This window comes from Lactuca saligna, chromosome 1, assembly GCF_052625555.1.
Source record: "Lactuca saligna cultivar CGN05327 chromosome 1, ASM5262555v1, whole genome shotgun sequence".
Classification (NCBI taxonomy): domain Eukaryota; kingdom Viridiplantae; phylum Streptophyta; class Magnoliopsida; order Asterales; family Asteraceae; genus Lactuca; species Lactuca saligna.
This window is the reverse complement of record NC_136417.1, coordinates 61,781,070-61,800,227: the sequence shown is the minus strand read 5'-3', so window position 1 is coordinate 61,800,227 and position 19,158 is coordinate 61,781,070. Positions and strand designations below refer to the sequence as shown.

Genomic DNA, 19,158 nt, shown 5'->3' with positions numbered 1-19,158 from the left:
ACAGAACAAAAATTAAACTAAGATAAGCTAGCAAAATAAATAACCAATTAAGCTTTCTGCAGATTTTATTCCTAAAAAAACGATTAATCTAATGCAACTAAATAAACTAATAATCTGCACCGTTCCCCGGCAACGGCGCCAAAAACTTGTTGTGCACAAAAGTACCCACTAATTTTAATATTTATAACCTAACAAACTAAGACTAACTATGCACTTATAGGCTGTGTACCTAGTCAGATTACAGTATAGCTTAGGTAAGTCGGGTGTCGATCACAGGGAACGGTGTTACTAATTAATCTACTTACTATTAAATTAACCTAATTTATTAACAAATTTAATAAAGGGTTTTATCTGTTTTTGCAAGATCAGATGAACTTAATTAAATAAAAACACACTCTTGCTTAGTTGAATCCACTTCTTCCTTATGGCTATCTAATGATTATGGGTTATTAAGTTGGGTTTTAGTTATATTAGTAATTTAGTTCTATCTTACCAATAAGTAACTAATTCATGTTAAACCATGTATGTTCACACATAATTAAACACAGAACTAATTATGAATGTAGATATGCTATGTAAGATTTGTTGTATAAACGCAATTTATGGTCACAATTCACGTTCTCTAGCACAGCTAAGATTTATTCAGTCTAATTACTAACTAAGATTGGTCAATCCTAGCTCTAACAATTTAATGTTCACTAAATTATTAGGTAAACAAGTTCATGCAGTTTCATAATCACTAAGCTACACAGAACATGCAATCTAGCAATTAGATAAACAAATATTAACATGCTAGGTTATACAAATCAAACACAAACAATTCTTACCAACTCAATTAATCCATAAACATATAATTATTCATAAGTTCAAAGCTTCATCTAGCTAAGCAAAAGTAGCTAGATTTAGCTGCTCATCATAGTAATTAAACTAACACAGCTAAAACTAATGAAAAACATGTTTATAATCAACTAAATATAAAACTTTACTTCTTTTGGTGTTGAAATCTCTCTTCCAGAACCTTTCTTCTCTTCTGAAACGTCTCCTGGAACTCCTTTTCTTCTGCCAAAAGCCCCTCCATTCGTAATAGTCAAGGATCTTTATAATTGCTGTTATCCATACATTCACGTCGTGAATAATAATAAATTCACGTCGTGAGTAGTAGATAACCGTGCCCGCCAAGGATTTCTTCACCCGCGTACATATCTTCTAGAACCATTGATTCACGTCGTGAATAACCCTTTTCTCCAGATTTGCTTCACTTTTACTCCTCTAATTCCCAAGTTTCTTTCTTTAACGTTTCCAGTCCTCTTTTCTTCAAAATGTCTTCTTTTTTTGCTGTAAACAACATTTAAGCTCATAAGTACCATTATTCTAAACAAATTACCAACTTTTCAATAAAAATGTACTTAAACATTGCCCAAAAAATAAGTATAAATATGGCAATATCAGAGAGGTTAAGCTAGCTGATCACAGGGGAGAAAAGTCGAAGTTTGGAGAGGAAATCGGAGTTGTAGATGATGAAGCCGAGGGAGGCGATGAGGATTCAACCCTAATTTTGCTTACCCCACATCCAAAAGCGTTTGTTTACCCCAATGAATTTAACTCCAAATTTGCCAAATTTAAATCCACTAAGTTTTTGTTGATGTTAAAACCCCAAAAAAGATCTCCAACCAAACTGCGAGTAGAACCGAACAACAAGAAGCAATGATCTCACCACCTCGACAAATGACTAAGAAACCGCCCTAGGCTTGATGAAAACCAAACTCCAAAATGAAACGCAGGAACCAAAATACACAGTAGAGCCCCACTAGCACCAGGCAAAAACATAGATGGTCTCACCAAAACAGCAACAAGAAGGCATCCAACAACAAAACAGCAAAACATATCGAAAATAATAAAAGGCTTAGCAATAACCACCAACAAAGGAGAACGAAATCTTGGAATACACTTCAAAGAAAGATAAAGAGAACCGGCAGCATCCACCACCACCACAGTGGCAATTGGGTGTAGTTGGCGTTGACCTAATTCAATTGGGTGTAGTTGGCATCTGAATATGAGATTTTGGCTTTGATTTAGAGGAATCAAGGGTTATCATTGATGGTGGTAGCATTTAGAGAGAGAGAGAGAGAGAGAGAGAGAGAGAGAGAGATTTTATATATTAAATAACTATATTTAACTTTTTTTTTTAAAAAAAAAAAATAAGAAAAAACATCATAAATAGTCCTTGTGGTGTGAAATGATGAAAATGTCAATCGGTTAACGGACAAAATTTAACGGAGTTAGCAATAAGGACCAATCGTCAAAAGTTTTGAAAGCATAGGGACCATCTATGACGTTTCTAAACCACGGGTACTAAACTTCAGATTTTGAGAAACCACGGGGACCATTTATGATGTTTTTTCTTATTATTATTTATGCAATAAAATTATGTGGTTTTTCAAACTAAAATCCAAAGGGACATCAGATTAAAATGTTATTTTAGTATTATAATACTAAAAAACTTATTTTATAAAAATAATAATGCATTATAGTTACATGTTATTAATCTAATTTATATTTTATTGATAATTAAAATTTAACTTTGTTAAAATATTATAAATATCAATTAGAGTTTGAAACACTTTATCCGCTTATCATTCTCCTGACATTATCATATATAACAAATTCTTATAAAAAATGATAATTTTTTTAGATTACTAAGAGGGTGTTTGAGAAAACTTTTTAAATGACTTTTGTCTTTTAACTTTTCTAAAAAAATATAAAGATGTTTGGATGATGCAAAAGTTCTTTTCAAAATAACTTTTTGTAAAGAAGAAAATGGTGAGTTTTCAAAAGTCAAAAAAGTGTGACTTTTTTTTAACTTTTAGACTTTTAAAGCTAAATCACACTCAAAAGTTAAAGAATACTACCCAGACACTTTTTAAAACCCACTTTTGGCTTTTGTTTCCTCAAAAGAACTTTTTTAAAGATGTTTTATCAAAAAAAGAATCTTAATCTAAAACCTTTGTCAACTATAAGGGCGTCAAGTAGGATCGAAAGTATGAAGATAATAATGACTCAAGTTCTTGAAATAGTAGAACCTTGCATAAAGAAACAAATATAAAGATCAAAAGTGAAACTTTTTGTCTAGAAGAGTATGAACTTTGTAGATTCGGCTTGAATATATACTATCATTTCTTGGTTAAAGTAAATAACATAAGCATACAATCTCAAACAATGCATATTGATGAGGCAATGAGTAGTATGAGATGATTGTGAATTGTGTCAAGGTTATAACATTTTATTTGAGGAGTTAATTAAGAAAAATATTAAAAGAATTATTAATGAGGAAACCTTTTGAAGAGAGTTATGTTGATCCATCGAAACTAGTACATGAACTTTCACTTAAAAATCATGGGGGATTCTGTATTTTGTTTACATAATTGAATAAGTTACTAGTTCATTAGAGCAAAGGTTTGGGCAATAGGAACAATATAATGATATTTTTTATTTCTTATTCGCACTAGAAAAGTTAAAGTCATCGAATACTAATAAACTAAAGTCGTGTTGCAAAAATCTTAGAATAGTTTTTACAAATTGTCATATCTCATACATCCGTTGTGACTATTTATTCAATGGATTGGAATTGTTACCTAAAATTCTAATTGAATATAATACAGATAACACAATACTAAATTTCTTAAAAATGATAAACATTTATCCAATTATTGTCTAGCATGCAAAATATTTTTGATCGTTCTCATTACAGATGCATCAACATAGAGAAGCTTTTCACAACTAAACCTCTAAAATATTATCTGCGTTCTACCATGTCTTAAGAGATTGAACTTTTTGGATTTGATTTACATTGAGAACGAGTTTCTTGTAAATATTAATTATGACAGTATAATAAATGAATTTGCTTTTAAATATGCTTGAAGATTGATGTTTAGAAAATAGTAATGTGTATCTTCTTTTGTAAAGTTGTTTGTGATAGTTTTAGTGTTTTAGTAATGAAGGAAGACTCGCATTGGTGCTTATGACTCATGACTCAGGTATGGAATTTACGAGATTATTGTTATTAACTTTAAATTTTGAATTTAAAGGTCTGAAACTTAATTGTCTTTTTCGTAGCTTCCTCTCCTCCTCTCACCGTCCATAATAATGGTCTTCTCCCTACTAAATGCAACAATTAGTTTTCTCCTATATACATGTCCAAACTACCGCAATCTTCACTCCCATAATTTATCGTTGATTGTCATCACTCCTAACGAGTTTTCAATTGTTTAGCTGGGAACCCAGCCCAACAACATTTTACCATAAATTCACCTCAACATCCTCTTTTGTGTGACCTCCATCTTCCTATCATGCTCTTTCTTAGTTGTCCAACATTCAAATTCATACAACATAGCGGGCCTTACACTCACCTTGTAGAGTTTCCCCTTAAGTTTCAACGGGACCTTCTTGTTACACAAAGCTTTATTGGTCACTCTCCATTTTATCCATCATGCCTTTATGAAGTAAGTGACATCATCATGAACACCCATTTCCTTATGAATGTGAAACCTTATAAACTTAAAGATTCCATTCAGTTGTAGGACACGGATACACGCTTCTACCTTTTCGCCATTTTGCTCCCCACTAAAATTGGACCATAGATGATTATTATTAGTTGTGTTAATCTTAAGTTCATTTTCTTCCAATTTACCATTCTAGGTATCCAACCTACCATTTAGGTCAGTCCAAATCCCCTCGATAAAAACAATATTGTCAGCAATAACCATACACCATTGTGCCTGAATCTTGTGAGATACCTCGTCCATAATTAGGGTGAAGATGTAAGAGCTAAGAGTCGAACCCTGATAGAGCCTAATTCCAATAGGAAAAAACTTTGTGTTGTCAAATGAAGTCTGAAAAATATTATAGATCGACAATACATGTCACAGATAGCCCTAGCATAACACCTAGAAACCCTTTTGGCTTCTAACATCCTTCAGATCGTCTCCCTTAGAACATTGTCATATGCATTTTCCTGGTTGATGAACACCATTTGGAGGCTTTTATTTCTTTCTTTAAACTTCTATATAAGTATGTGGGTCATCTCACTCGTCAACTTTCCACACATGAAGTCAAACTGTATCCCTTAGAACATTGTCATATGCATTTTCCTGGTTGATGAACACCATTTGGAGGCTTTTATTTCTTTATTTAAACTTCTATATAAGACGTCTAAGTATGTGGATCATCTCAGTCGTCAACTTTCCACACATGAAGTCAAACTGGTTTTCAGTATTTTGTCTTATCCTAGTCTCCAACAGTCTCTATCAAAACTCAAATGTATTACTAAGTAGTTTAACACTTATATACTTGTTGCAACTTATAGCGTCTACGTTATTAGGATATCTCCTTCAACTGTTTAAGCATTTATGGCAGATGCTTGGAGTTTGGACCATGCATTTACTAACGTCCAAATTAATCAAGGCATAACTATTAAGAAAAAGAAATAGATATTGTCACTTTATGAAAACTATAAATGGGCTTTAGAGATCTACTTTTGGACTTTTAATTTGGGTTAATGACTTAGGAGGGTAATAACGTTTCTCATTTGTTCATTCTAGGTCCTTAACGTTTTTTTTGTGTATATTACACCATTAAGGTTCTAATAACCATTTATATATAGTCATTTAACCGGATTCTTCCTGTTAAACCATTACATGGATGATTAGTTGACATTATTAAGGCGTTGCGTGTCTATTTATCTCCATAAATTAGGGCAGGACAAATCCCCCATCTCTATCTCTTCACTCTCACTGTTCTTTCTTCGAGCAACCCCGATCAGATTAGATGGCTAAAGATGATGCATTGGTCGTTGAAGTCCAGTACAACGGGAACTTCTTCCCGAGGCCATTTACGTATTTTGATCCAGATAAAAAGAAGATAAGGTACGCCAATTTCAAGGACAAAGGATATTCTGAGTTCATTGCTCACCTAGAGCTGATTACTAGAAGGATGTGCAAAGATGTATACTATTGTCCAGACGGCCAAACATTGTGTCGAGGATTTGCCACATTGCAAAACGATTGTGATTATCATGAATTTCTTGAGTATCTTCATGACAAAAAGAAAGTAACTGTGTATGTGGACCATTTCCGTGAACCCCTGTTTGACTGGATTGAAATGGAAGAGCCTGAAGTTGAAGATGATACCAACTCAAATGAAGATGAAGTTGATGTAATAGATAAAGAGGTTTAGGAACACGAGCTGGATGATGAGGAGTTTTCTATGAAAAGGGCAAGAGCAAGTATTCAAGGTATGCAGAAGAAAGACATGTTTTTGAACAAACTTTGCCCAAATGATGAAGAGGAAGAAGATCCTACTGCTGAGCAACTACCTCCTGTATACCCTATGCACAATTCTGAGCAAGAATGGGATCAAATGGCTCCTGTGTTAGGTATGAAATTCACAAATCCTAGTGAACTCAAACATTGTCTTACCAACTATGCTGTTAAGCATGGTTATGATTTGTGGTATGAAAAGAATGATAAAAACAGGCTTTTAGTGAAGTGTTGCAAAGGTAAAGAACCTACATGTCCTTTTAGGTTATGGGCTTCTTGGATGCAAGAGGAAAGGACTTTTCAGATCAAGTCACTTAAATCAACTCATAACTATGGTAGAGTTTTTAAAATAGGCTTAGTGACTTACAAGTGGGCAGGGAAACAATTTTTCAATGTACTTATAGAAAACCCCAAGCTTAGTTTGAGGAAGATGAAAGCTCAAATCTCAAACACGTACAACATCATAGTTAGCATTGGACAATGTAGAAATGCAAAAAAGTTTGCTTTATCTGAGATTGAAGGCACTCTGAAAGAGCATTATAGTAGGTTGTGGGACTATGGCATTGAAATTTAAAGAGCTAATCCAGGATCAACTGTAAGCATGGAAGTGGACAATATGCCTGATGGAAGTACAATGTTCAAACGGTTCTATGTATGCTTCAGAGGTGTAAGAGATGGTTGGGTAGAGGGGTGTAGAAGAGTCATTGGGATTGATGGATGCTTTCTCAAAGGAATTTGTAAGGGTGAACTCTTAGCTGCAGTGGGTAGGGATTCCAATAATCACATGTTCCCTATAGCTTGGGCTGTTGTAACTGTTGAGAACAAAGAAACATGGAAATGGTTCCTTAATCTACTGATGGATGATATTGAAAGAGGCAATGGAAATGGACTTACTATTCTCTCTGATGGACACAAGGTAATACTCATGTTTACTCTTAACGTTATAGTTTAATAATTATTTAACATTGTAAATTGGGCAAGGTTTAATTGAAGCTATCAAGGAAAGGGTTCCTCATGCTGAGCACAGATTATCTGCTAGGCACATACTAGCCAACTTCAACACAAGGTTCAAAGGTGAGCATTTTATGAAGCCTTTTTGGAAGGCTGTGAAGGCTACCACAAAACAGAAACATGAAGCTGCTATGAAAGAGATCAAGGAATTAGATAGTAGGGCATTTGATTATCTCATGGAGAGGGACCCTAAATGTGATTGTAGGGCTTTACAAGTAGAAGGGGTATTCTGTGATGCTATTGAAAATGGAATTTCAGAGAGTTTTAATGCTGAAATAGTTGAGGCTAGACATAAACTAATAATAGCAATGTTGGAGGATATCAGGGTTTATGTGATGCAGAGGTTATACTATCACAGGACTAAGGGAGAGTCTTGGGATTTAACTATATGCCCATCCATTAGGAAGAAAATAGCAGATTTGAAGGACAAACAGAGGTAAGAATGTTTGTATTTACCTGTTATTTAGCATAAATATACATTTGTTCATGTGGTCTTACTTGTTTAATGTTTATGTACAGATTCTGGGCAGTGTACCCTTGTGGATATCAACAATTTTGTGACATCCCCAATTTCACGGCCAGAAAATACCGATTTGTTTATGCTTTGTTTTATAAAATCAGAGTAATCTTTTGAGTAAAAGAGTTGCGGAATTTGTTCCCAGAATAAAATATGATAACCATTTATCAAAACATTTCTCGAAAAGAATGTATTTTCATTAAATAATAAAACCTTGGGATGTCATGTTCGATACAGACCAAAAGCATAAACAATATAAAATAGACCTTACAATAGTTATTCAACTACTGATCTATAATCCAAAATCTCTCGTCAAGTCCACCAACTTTTACCCTTGTGCCATTACCTGTAATGAAAAGAAAACTGAGTGGGTCAGGCTTGGGAGCCTAGTGAGCATATAAGGTTTTCAACCCACAATAATATAATTATTATATTCAATCATCAAACAATCAACCCAATTACCCATCCCCGTTATCTCCATTTATTTCTTAAGTACCTTCCCTAAGGAATTATCCTAAGGGTCATCTCCTACATCATATTTATCTCTCATCTCCTTACATCACATTTCCTTGTATGTTTGTTCCTAAGGACTTTTTCCTAAGGATCATCGCATGAATACGTAGTCACAACATCGCCTGGACTAGTAAGTCATAATAAGGGTTAGACTATCATCGCATGAATACATAGCCACAACATCGCCTGGACTCATAATTCATAGTAAGGGTTAGAGTATCATCGCATGAATACGTAGCCACAACATCACCTGGACTCGTAATTCATCACCTACAGGTTATGAGCCTGCTGGTATTTCCACGAGGTCATCTAGAATAGTCCGTGGTCGCCATCTATACTCTGGTAGATGACTACATCGCCAAATTTCCACATCACCGGTCAAGGTTATGGTATCTCCTCTCATCTCACATCACCTATTTATCATTACCTTTCTATCATCACCTATTTCTCATCACCTAATCATCATCACCTGTTTCTCATCACCTAATTATCATCACCATTATATCCTCACCTTTCTCTTATCACATTCGTTCAACACACATCAACTATTTCATCTACCCATGTTCTACCCAACATATTTGTAGATATAGTTTAAATCATTTAACACCCATATAAAAACATCAATTCCAAGCCCATACCATATAGACAATTAATATATAACACATAGCACGTATTTCATAGCTAATGCTTTATATTTATGTGTTTAGAAGAGAGTACGGGTCTCGGGGTTGATACCGGGGCTTTGGGGGGTTAAAATAGGGCTTAGAGGGTGTATCGGGAGTGGGAGAGAAGGGATGGAGCAACCATAGTCGGATGGCCCTTCAAATCTATTTATAGGGCAAATTTTGCCCTTGCCACGTCGTGGGCTTGATCGTCACTGCATGCGTCATCCCAAGTTGCATCTGGGGGCCTCCCGGAGGTTTCAGGACACTTGCCACGTCGTGGTCTCTGACAGTTTTGGGGTTTCGCGCCCCGAACTTTAGAAATTCATAACTTTCGCATACGAACTCCGTTTTCGACGTTCTTTATATCACCGCGAAGGTGAGATTATGCTCTACAACTCTCGTTTAGACTCCATTGGCTAATTTTGACTTTATTTTTAATATATTATAAGTATATTACTTATATATTATCTATAGTAGGTCGGGACAGGAAAACTTCGTTCGAAATTCATAACTCCTTCATCTGAACTCTGTTTTCGTCTGTCTTTTTATCGTTGGACTACTATCGAAGAAATCTTCGACTCTCATTTAGATGACTAAGGCTAGATATCTATTTACCTTAAATTCACTATTTACGTCGCGCTAGGTCACGATAGGTCGTGTCGGTTCTATCGCGAAACTTCGACAGGTCATAACTTCTTCGTTATAACTCGGATTTTGGCGTTCTTTATATGCACGGAAACGTTGTGACATATACTAAAACTTGGTTAAGATTAATACTTCTAAATAATCTTCCATCAAAAAGTCATTTTTGATGCTTATCGTCTCTAAATTGACTAGCCCGGATCTACGGGCGTTACAATTATCTCCCCCTTAGGATGATTACGTCCCGAAATCATCAACGAAATAGGACTTGCATAATGATTCCACACATTATCTCTTCATCCTAGGTAATAACCGTAACTTCAATGTTTCCTTGATAGAGTATTTAACTCTATGGCTTTCTTGACTGCAAATGATGCCCAATCTTGCATCTGCTTATCGTACTATGATGTACTTTCAATCATAACTTCCAAGTTACAAAATAAGTCCTTATTGTGGACTCCTTCTTCTTCTCAGGATAAATACTTTCATTTATCAATTGTAACAAACCGATGGATCGTGTCCCGATGACCTCTTATCGTAGTCGGACTCAATTGATATGACCACTAGGGTCGGAATAACAACCGTCTTACTAGTCATTACCGAAACAATGGTAATGACATGCTTGAATAAAATGGAATTAATTACTTGCTTCTTGGTAACCTTGCGACTTCCCATGATCCAAGCGTGAGTCTTGTGCTTCCAGTAGTATAGATCTCTACTACTATTCACACATACTCATACTCGTCCCAAGTAATGTCTCGTAGTCCCCAAGTCCTAAAATCACCAAACAATTTAACACATACTAATGTGTCCAATTAATCATAAAAATTCTCCTAGACTCTACTAGGACTTCTTCCATGCGTATCTTCAATCATCAACTCTACTTCAACTCGATTGGTGATGGAAATTCCAGACTATGAGACAACTTCAAGAATTTCGCCAATCGTTCCATCATCCTGCCAATCGAAGTGGACTTCAAACGTATCGTACCCCTCTAAATGTTTCGTTATTTTACCAGACATATACTAAAGGCAAGACACCACTCTTATGATATCTTCCAATAGGTGTCATTCACTATCATAAGCCTTTCATTTCCTACATTTACTCAATTCTCTATGAGTCTTCACCATAACGTTTTGTACATCCAAGCAGACCTTCGGTGCACCGGGCAAGAATTTAAGATAAGAAAGCTTTAATTACGATAGATGTATAAATCTCCTTATCACTCCGCAACTTTTACATATTAGTCCTAATATCGTAATCATACGGTTAGAATCCTAAACACATAAGGTTTCTAGATCCGGTTGGCAACAAACCATAGATCCAAACAAACAATTTCATATATAACAAACACATAACATTTAGCACATAAAAGCATTTTAGACATCTTTCCTAAAATATACTAGTGCCCGTGCCTAAAATATGGTAGACACTCATCTCACAATCATCGCTTAGCATTCTAAGTTTAAGTCTAGAAATCCTACAAATTCCTAGTTCGCTTAAACTAATGCTCTGATACCAACTGTGACATCCCCAATTTCACGGCCAGAAAATACCGATTTGTTTATGCTTTGTTTTATAAAATCAGAGTAATCTTTTGAGTAAAAGAGTTGCGGAATTTGTTCCCAGAATAAAATATGATAACCATTTATCAAAACATTTCTCAAAAAGAATGTATTTTCATTAAATAATAAAACCTTGGGATGTCATGTTCGATACAGACCAAAAGCATAAACAATATAAAATAGACCTTACAATAGTTATTCAACTACTGATCTATAATCCAAAATCTCTCGTCAAGTCCACCAACTTTTACCCTTGTGCCATTACCTGTAATGAAAAGAAAACTGAGTGGGTCAGGCTTGGGAGCCTGGTGAGCATATAGGGTTTTCAACCCACAATAATATAATTATTATATTCAATCATCAAACAATCAACCCAATTACCCATCCCCGTTATCTCCATTTATTTCTTAAGTACCTTCCCTAAGGAATTATCCTAAGGGTCATCTCCTATATCATATTTATCTCTTATCTCCTTACATCACATTTCCTTGTATGTTTGTTCCTAAGGACTTTTTCCTAAGGATCATCGCATGAATACGTAGTCACAACATTGCCTGGACTAGTAAGTCATAATAAGGGTTAGACTATCATCGCATGAATACATAGCCACAACATTGCCTGGACTCGTAATTCATAGTAAGGGTTAGAGTATCATCGCATGAATACGTAGCCACAACATCGCCTGGACTCGTAATTCATCACCTATAGGTTATGAGCCTGCTGGTGTTTCCACGGGGTCATCTAGAATAGTCCGTGGTTGCCATCTATACTCTGGTAGATGACTACATCGCCAAATTTCCACATCACCGGTCAAGGTTATGGTATCTCCTCTCATCTCACATCACCTATTTATCATTACCTAATTATCATCACCTTTCTATCATCACCTATTTCTCATCACCTAATCATCATCACCTGTTTCTCATCACCTAATTATCATCACCATTATATCCTCACCTTTCTCTTATCACATTCGTTCAACACACATCAACTATTTCATCTACCCATGTTCTACCCAACATATTTGTAGATATAGTTTAAATCATTTAACACCCATATAAAAACATCAATTCCAAGCCCATACCATATAGACAATTAATATATAACACATAGCACGTATTTCATAGCTAATGCTTTATATTTATGTGTTTAGAAGAGAGTAACCGCACACTCACACATATAAACCACAACATATATACACATAACACGTATTTCGTATAAAATACTTCATAATTATGCGTTAGAAGAAAGTAACTACACACTCACTTGATCAGAAGATGATCGTACAGCACTACGACTTGTAGAAGTAGTATTCTTCGGTAGATCTGGAAGATCTCCGCAAAAATCAAACTTCTCGTGGGCAGAGCTTCGGCTCGGAAACCGCACTTCTCGGGATCTTCGGGATCTCGAGACTTGCTTCGGGTCTCGGGGTTGATACCGGGGCTTCGGGGGGTTAAAATAGGGCTTAGAGGGTGTATCGGGAGTGGGAGAGAAGGGATGGAGCAACCATAGTCGTCTGGCCCTTCAAATCTATTTATAGGGCAAATTTTGCCCTTGCCACGTCGTGGGATCCTTTTGCCACGGCGTGGGCTTGATCGTCACTGCATGCGTCATCCCAAGTTGCATCTGGGGGCCTCCCGGAGGTGTCAGGACACTTGCCACGTCGTGGCACTGCTTGCCACGTCGTGGTCTCTGACAGTTTTGGGGTTTCGCGCCCCGAACTTCAGAAATTCATAACTTTCGCATACGAACTCCGTTTTCGACGTTCTTTATATCGCCGTGAAGGTGAGATTATGCTCTACAACTCTCGTTTAGACTCCATTGGCTAATTTTGACTTTATTTTTAATATATTATAAGTATATTACTTATATATTATCTATAGTAGGCCGGGACAGGAAAACTCCGTTCGAAATTCATAACTCCTTCATCTGAACTCTGTTTTCGTCTGTCTTTTTATCGTTGGACTACTATTAAAGAAATCTTTGACTCTCGTTTAGATCACTAAGGATAGATATCTATTTACCTTAAATTCACTATTTACGTCGCGCTGGGTCACGCTAGGTCGTGTCGGTTCTATCGCGAAACTTCGACAGGTCATAACTTCTTCGTTATAACTCGGATTTTGGCGTTCTTTATATGCACGGAAACCTTGTGACATATACTACAACTTGGTTAAGATTAATACTTCTAAATAATCTTCCATCAAAAAGTCATTTTTGATGCTTATCGTCTCTAAATTGACTAGCCCGGATCTACGGGCGTTACAAATTTGAGGTGGTGTTATGTAATGATAGGTCAACTGCATACCCCAAAACTGTTAGAGACCACGATGTGGCAAGCAGTGCCACGACGTGGCAAGCAGTGCCACGACGTGGCAAGTGTCCTAACACCTCCGAGAGGTCCCCAGATGCAACTTGGGATGACGCATGCAGTGACGATCAAGCCCACGACGTGGCAAAAGGATCCCACGACGTGGCAAGGGCAAAGCCGACTATGGTTGCTCCATCCCTTCTCTCCCACTCCCGATACACCCTCTAAGCCCTATTTTAACCCCCCGAAGCCCCGGTATCAACCCCGAGATCCGAAGCAAGTCCCGAAGCCCGAAGATCCCGAGAAGAAAAGAGTTTCCAAGCCGAAGCTCTGCCCGCGAGAAACTAGGTGTGTGAAGTGATCCCGGTTTCACCGAAGAATACTACTTCTGCAAGTCGTAGTGCTGTCCGATCATCTTCTGATCAAGTGAGTGTATACTACCTTTCATAAACACGATAATAATACAAGTATGGTTTGAGTGTATTAAGTTTATTGTTGTTTATATGTGTGAGTGTGTAGTTACTTTCTTCTAACACATAAATATGATGTATTTGCTATGAAATACGTGCTATGTGTTTATATATTAATTGTCTATATGGGATGGGATTGGAATTGATGTTTTTATATGGGTGTTAAATGATTTAAACTATATATATAATTTATATCTACAAATATGTTGGGTAGAACATGGGTAGATGAAATAGTTGATGTGTGTTGAACGAATGTGATAAGAGAAAGGTGAGGATATAGTGGTGATGATAATTAGGTGATGAGAAACAGGTGATGATGATTAGGTGATGAGAAATAGGTGATGATAGAAAGGTGATGATAATTAGGTAATGATAAATAGGTGATGTGAGATGAGAGGAGATACCATAACCTTGACCGGTGATGTGGAAATTTGGCGATGTAGTCATCTACCAGAGTATAGATGGCAACCACGGACTATTCTAGATGACCCCGTGGAAACACCAGCAGGCTCATAACCTATAGGTGATGAATTACGAGTCTAGGCGATGTTGTGGCTACGTATTCATGCGATGATACTCTAACCCTTACTATGAATTACGAGTCCAGGCAATGTTGTGGCTATGTATTCATGCGATGATAGTCTAACCCTTATTATGACTTACTAGTCCAGGCAATGTTGTGACTACGTATTCATGCGATGATCCTTAGGAAAAAGTCCTTAGGAACAAACATACAAGGAAATGTGATGTAAGGAGATGAGAGATAAATATGATATAGGAGATGACCCTTAGGATAATTCCTTAGGGACGGTACTTAAGAAATAAATGGAGATAACGGGGATGGGTAATTGGGTTGATTGTTTGATGATTGAATATAATAATTATATTATTGTGGGTTGAAAACCCTATATGCTCACCAGGCTCCCAAGCTTGACCCACTCAATTTTCTTTTCATTACAGGTAATGGCACAAGGGTATAAGTTGGTGAACTTGAGAGATTTTTGATTATAGATCAGTAGTTGAATAACTATTGTAAGGTCTATTTTATATTGTTTATGCTTTTGGTCTGTATCGAACATGACATCCTAAGGTTTTATTATTTAATGAAAATACATTCTCTTATTTAATGAAAATACATTCTCTTTGAGAAATGTTTTGATGAATTTTATCATATTTTATTTTGGGAACAAATTCCGCAACTCTTTTAATCAAAAGATTACTCTGATTTTATAAAACAAAGCATAAACAAATCGGTCTTTTCTGGCCGTGAAATTGGGGATGTCACATAATTATTGTTGACAATATTACCCTTTAATATAGTTAAATGCTTCATTATAATTGTTGTTGACAATATTACCCTTTAATATAGTTAACTGCTTCATTATAATTGTTGTTGACAATATTACCCTTTAATATAGTTAACTGCTTCATTATAATTATTGTTGACAATATTACCCTTTAATATAGTTAACTGCTTCATTATAACTGTTGTTGACAATACTACCCTTTAATATAATTAACTGCTTCATTATAATTGTTGTTGACAATATTACCCTTCGATGTTGAATCATACACTTTAAAGTGGTGTTTGTATTACAATGATAGATTTCATTACCAAAAGCTTCATTTGCATTCATACATATGATTTCATTACATTATGGGTACCCTTACAATCAAAATAACAAAATTATGGGTACCCTTTATATTCAAAAGATGTCTACTGCATCATAACTCCATTCAAAATAACTTAACAAAGAACAAGACAAACAACACAATCAATGCTACTTTATGGTGATGCATCTTCTTCTTCATTTCATTCAACTCATATCTAAGACCAAAAATCTCCTCTGTGACCGGATCTTCAACAACCCATTCCCAAAATCCACATTTTCTCCCTGCTCTCTATAAAAAACGAAAAAAAAAAAAACAAAGCTTTAGGATAAATGTCATAACTTACACACTTATAATAAAGATTTAAAGAGAAAAGCTTCAATCTTAAAAATTGGACATTACCAACGAATTAGGGCATGTTCTGAATCTTTTCCCTGGATTTTGTTGTGTAGTGGAGACTCGAATCCGAGTAGGGAGCCCACAGTAGCACATGATTCGGTTGTTTGAGGTCGAGGTAAAGGAGGTTTGCGACGACATCTTCTTCTCTTCTTCTTCAACTCTTCAAATTAGGGCACAAAATATGGGACCTTATGCGAATCTGGTAGTTATAGCCATGCCACCGAACACATAAGATGCCAACTTAGCAAAACAGGAAGAAGCCGGTTAAATGACTATATATAAACGGTTATTAGAACCTTAATGGTGTAATATACACAAAAAAAAAAACGTTAAGGACACCCTCCTAAGTTGGTTCATAAATTGGTTCTATATTAATGTCTATCATTTCGGATAAAGTTTTGTTTTGTTTTGCTTTTTATTTTTTTATTATTATTATTACTATTTATGCAATAATATTATGTGGTTTTTCAAACTAAAATCCAAAGGGACGTCGGATTAAAATGTTATTTTAGTATTATAATACTAAAAGACTTATTTTATAAAAATAATAATGCATTATAGTTACATGTTATTAATCTAATTTATATTTTATTGATAATTAAAATTTAACTTTGTTAAAATATTATAAATATCAATTAGACACTTTATTCGCTTATCATTCTCTTAACTTGACATTGTCATAAATAACAAATTCTTATAAAAACGATAACTTTTTTTAGACTAATTCAACAAAAAATAGAAAAAATTTAAAGATGTTTTATCAAAAAAGAATCTAAATCTAAAACCTTTGTCAACTACAAGGGCATCAAGTAGGGTCGAAAGTATGAAGACAATAATGACTCAAGCTCTTAGAAATAGTAGAACCGTGTCTAAAAGAGTATGAACTTTGTAGATTCGGTTTGAATATATACTATCATTTCTTGGTTAAAGTAAATAATATAAGCATACAACTACAATCTGAAACAATGGATATTGACGAGGCAATGAGTACTATGAGATGATTGTGAATTATGTCAAGGCTATAACTTTTTATTTAAGGAATTAATTTGATGTTCAGTAAGAAAAATATTAAAAGAAATTTTAAGGATGAAACCTTTTGAAGAGAGTTATGTTGATTCATCAAAACTAGTACATGAACTTTTACCCAAAAATCATTGAGGATTCTGTATTTTGTTTACATAATTAATCAAACTACCGGTTCATTGGAGCAAAGGTTTGAGCAATACAAACAATATAATGATATTTTTTATTTCTTATTCACACTAGAAAAGTTAAAGTCATCGAATACTGATAAACTAAAGCCATGTTGCAAAAATCTTAGAATAGATTTTACAAATTGTCACATCTCATACATCCATTGTGACTATTTATTCAACGGATTGAAATTGTTACATAAAATTCTAGTTGAATATAATATAGATAACATAATACTAAATTTCTTAAAAATGATAAACATTTATCCAATTATTGTCTAGCATACAAAACATTTTTGAGCGTTCTCATTACACATGCAACAACGTAGATAAGCTTTTCACAACTAAAACCTCTAAAATATTATTTTCGTTCTACCATGTCTTAAGAGATTGAACTTTTTGGTTTTGATTTAGATTGAGAACGAATTTCTTGTAAATATTGATTATGACAGTATAATAAATGAATTTGCTTTTATATATGCTTGAAGATCAATGTTTAGAAAATAGTAATATGTATCTTCTTTTGTAAAGCTTATTGTGATAGTTTTAGTGTTTTAGTAATGAAGAAAGACTCGCATTGGTGCTTATGACTCATGACTCATGAATCATGTATGGAATTTACGAGATTAGTGTTATTAACTTTAAATTTTGAATTTAAAGGTTTGAAATTTAATTGTCTTGTTCGTAGCTTCCTCTCCTCTTCTCGCCGTCCATAATAATGGTCTTCACCCTACTAAATGCAACAGTTAGTTTTCTCCTACATACATGTCCAAACTACCGCAATCTTCACTCCCATAATTTATCGTTGATTGTCATCACTCCTAACGAGTTTTCAATTGTTTAGCTGGGAACCCAGCCCAACAACATTTTACCATAAATTCACCTCAAAATCCTCTTTTTTGTGACCTCCATCTTCCTCTCATGCTCTTTCGTAGTTGTCCAACATTCATATTCATACAACATAACGGGCCTTACACTCACCTTGTAGAGTTTCCCCTTAAGTTTCAACGGGGCCTTCTTGTTACACAAAGCTTTATTGGTCACTCTCCATTTTATCTATCATGCCTGTATAAGGTAAGTGACATCATCCTGAACACCTACATACTTATGAATGTGAAACCTTATAAACTTAAAGCTTCCATTTAGTTGTAGGACACGGATACACGCTTCTACCTTTTCGCCATTTTGCTCCCCACTAAAATTGGACCATAGATGATTATTATTAGTTGTGTTAATCTTAAGTTCATTTTCTTCCAATTTACCATTCTAGGTATCCAACCTACCATTTAGGTCAGTCCAAATCCCCTCGATAAAAACAATATTGTCAGCAATAACCATACACCATTGTGCCTGAATCTTGTGAGATACCTCGTCCATAATTAGGGTGAAGATGTAAGAGCTAAGAATCGAACCCTGATAGAGCCTAATTCCAATAGGAAAAAAATTTGTGTTGTCAAATGAAGTCTGACAAATAGTATAGACCGACAATACATGTCACAGATAGATCTAGCATAACACCTATAAACCCTTTTGGCTTCTAACATCCTTCAGATCGTCTCCCTTAGAACATTGTCATATGCATTTTCCTGGTTGATAAACACCATTTGGAGGCTTTTATTTCTTTCTTTAAACTTCTATATAAGTATGTGGGTCATCTCACTCGTCAACTTTCCACACATGAAGTCAAACCGTCTCCCTTAGAACATTGTCATATGCATTTTCCTGGTTGATGAACACCATTTGGAGGCTTTTATTTCTTTATTTAAACTTCTATATAAGACGTCTAAGTATGTGGATCATCTCAGTCGTCAACTTTCCACACATGAAGTCAAACTGGTTTTGAGTATTTTGCCTTATCCTAGTCTCCAATAGTCTCTATCAAAACTCAATTGTATTACTAAGTAGTTTAATACTTATATACTTGTTGCAACTTATAGCGTCTACGTT

The 19,158-nt window shown here is 35.1% G+C and overlaps 1 protein-coding gene across 1 annotated transcript; it reads left to right on the top strand.

Moving 5' to 3' along the window:
* Nucleotides 1-6,915: 6,915 nt before the first annotated feature.
* Nucleotides 6,916-7,765, top strand: LOC145007132 (uncharacterized). Its single transcript, XM_078966121.1, has 2 exons — nt 6,916-7,189; nt 7,296-7,765. Exons 1-2 carry the CDS (start codon nt 6,916-6,918, stop codon nt 7,763-7,765), a joined length of 744 nt encoding a protein of 247 aa, XP_078822247.1.
* Nucleotides 7,766-19,158: the final 11,393 nt, after the last annotated feature.

Coding starts and splice junctions, on each gene's coding strand:
- LOC145007132 (XM_078966121.1), top strand. CDS start 6,916: ATGGAAGTGGACAATATGCCTGATGGAAGTACAATGTTCAAACGGTTC. Junction 7,190..7,295: donor GATGGATGATATTGAAAGAG/GCAATGGAAATG, acceptor AAATTGGGCAAG/GTTTAATTGAAGCTATCAAG.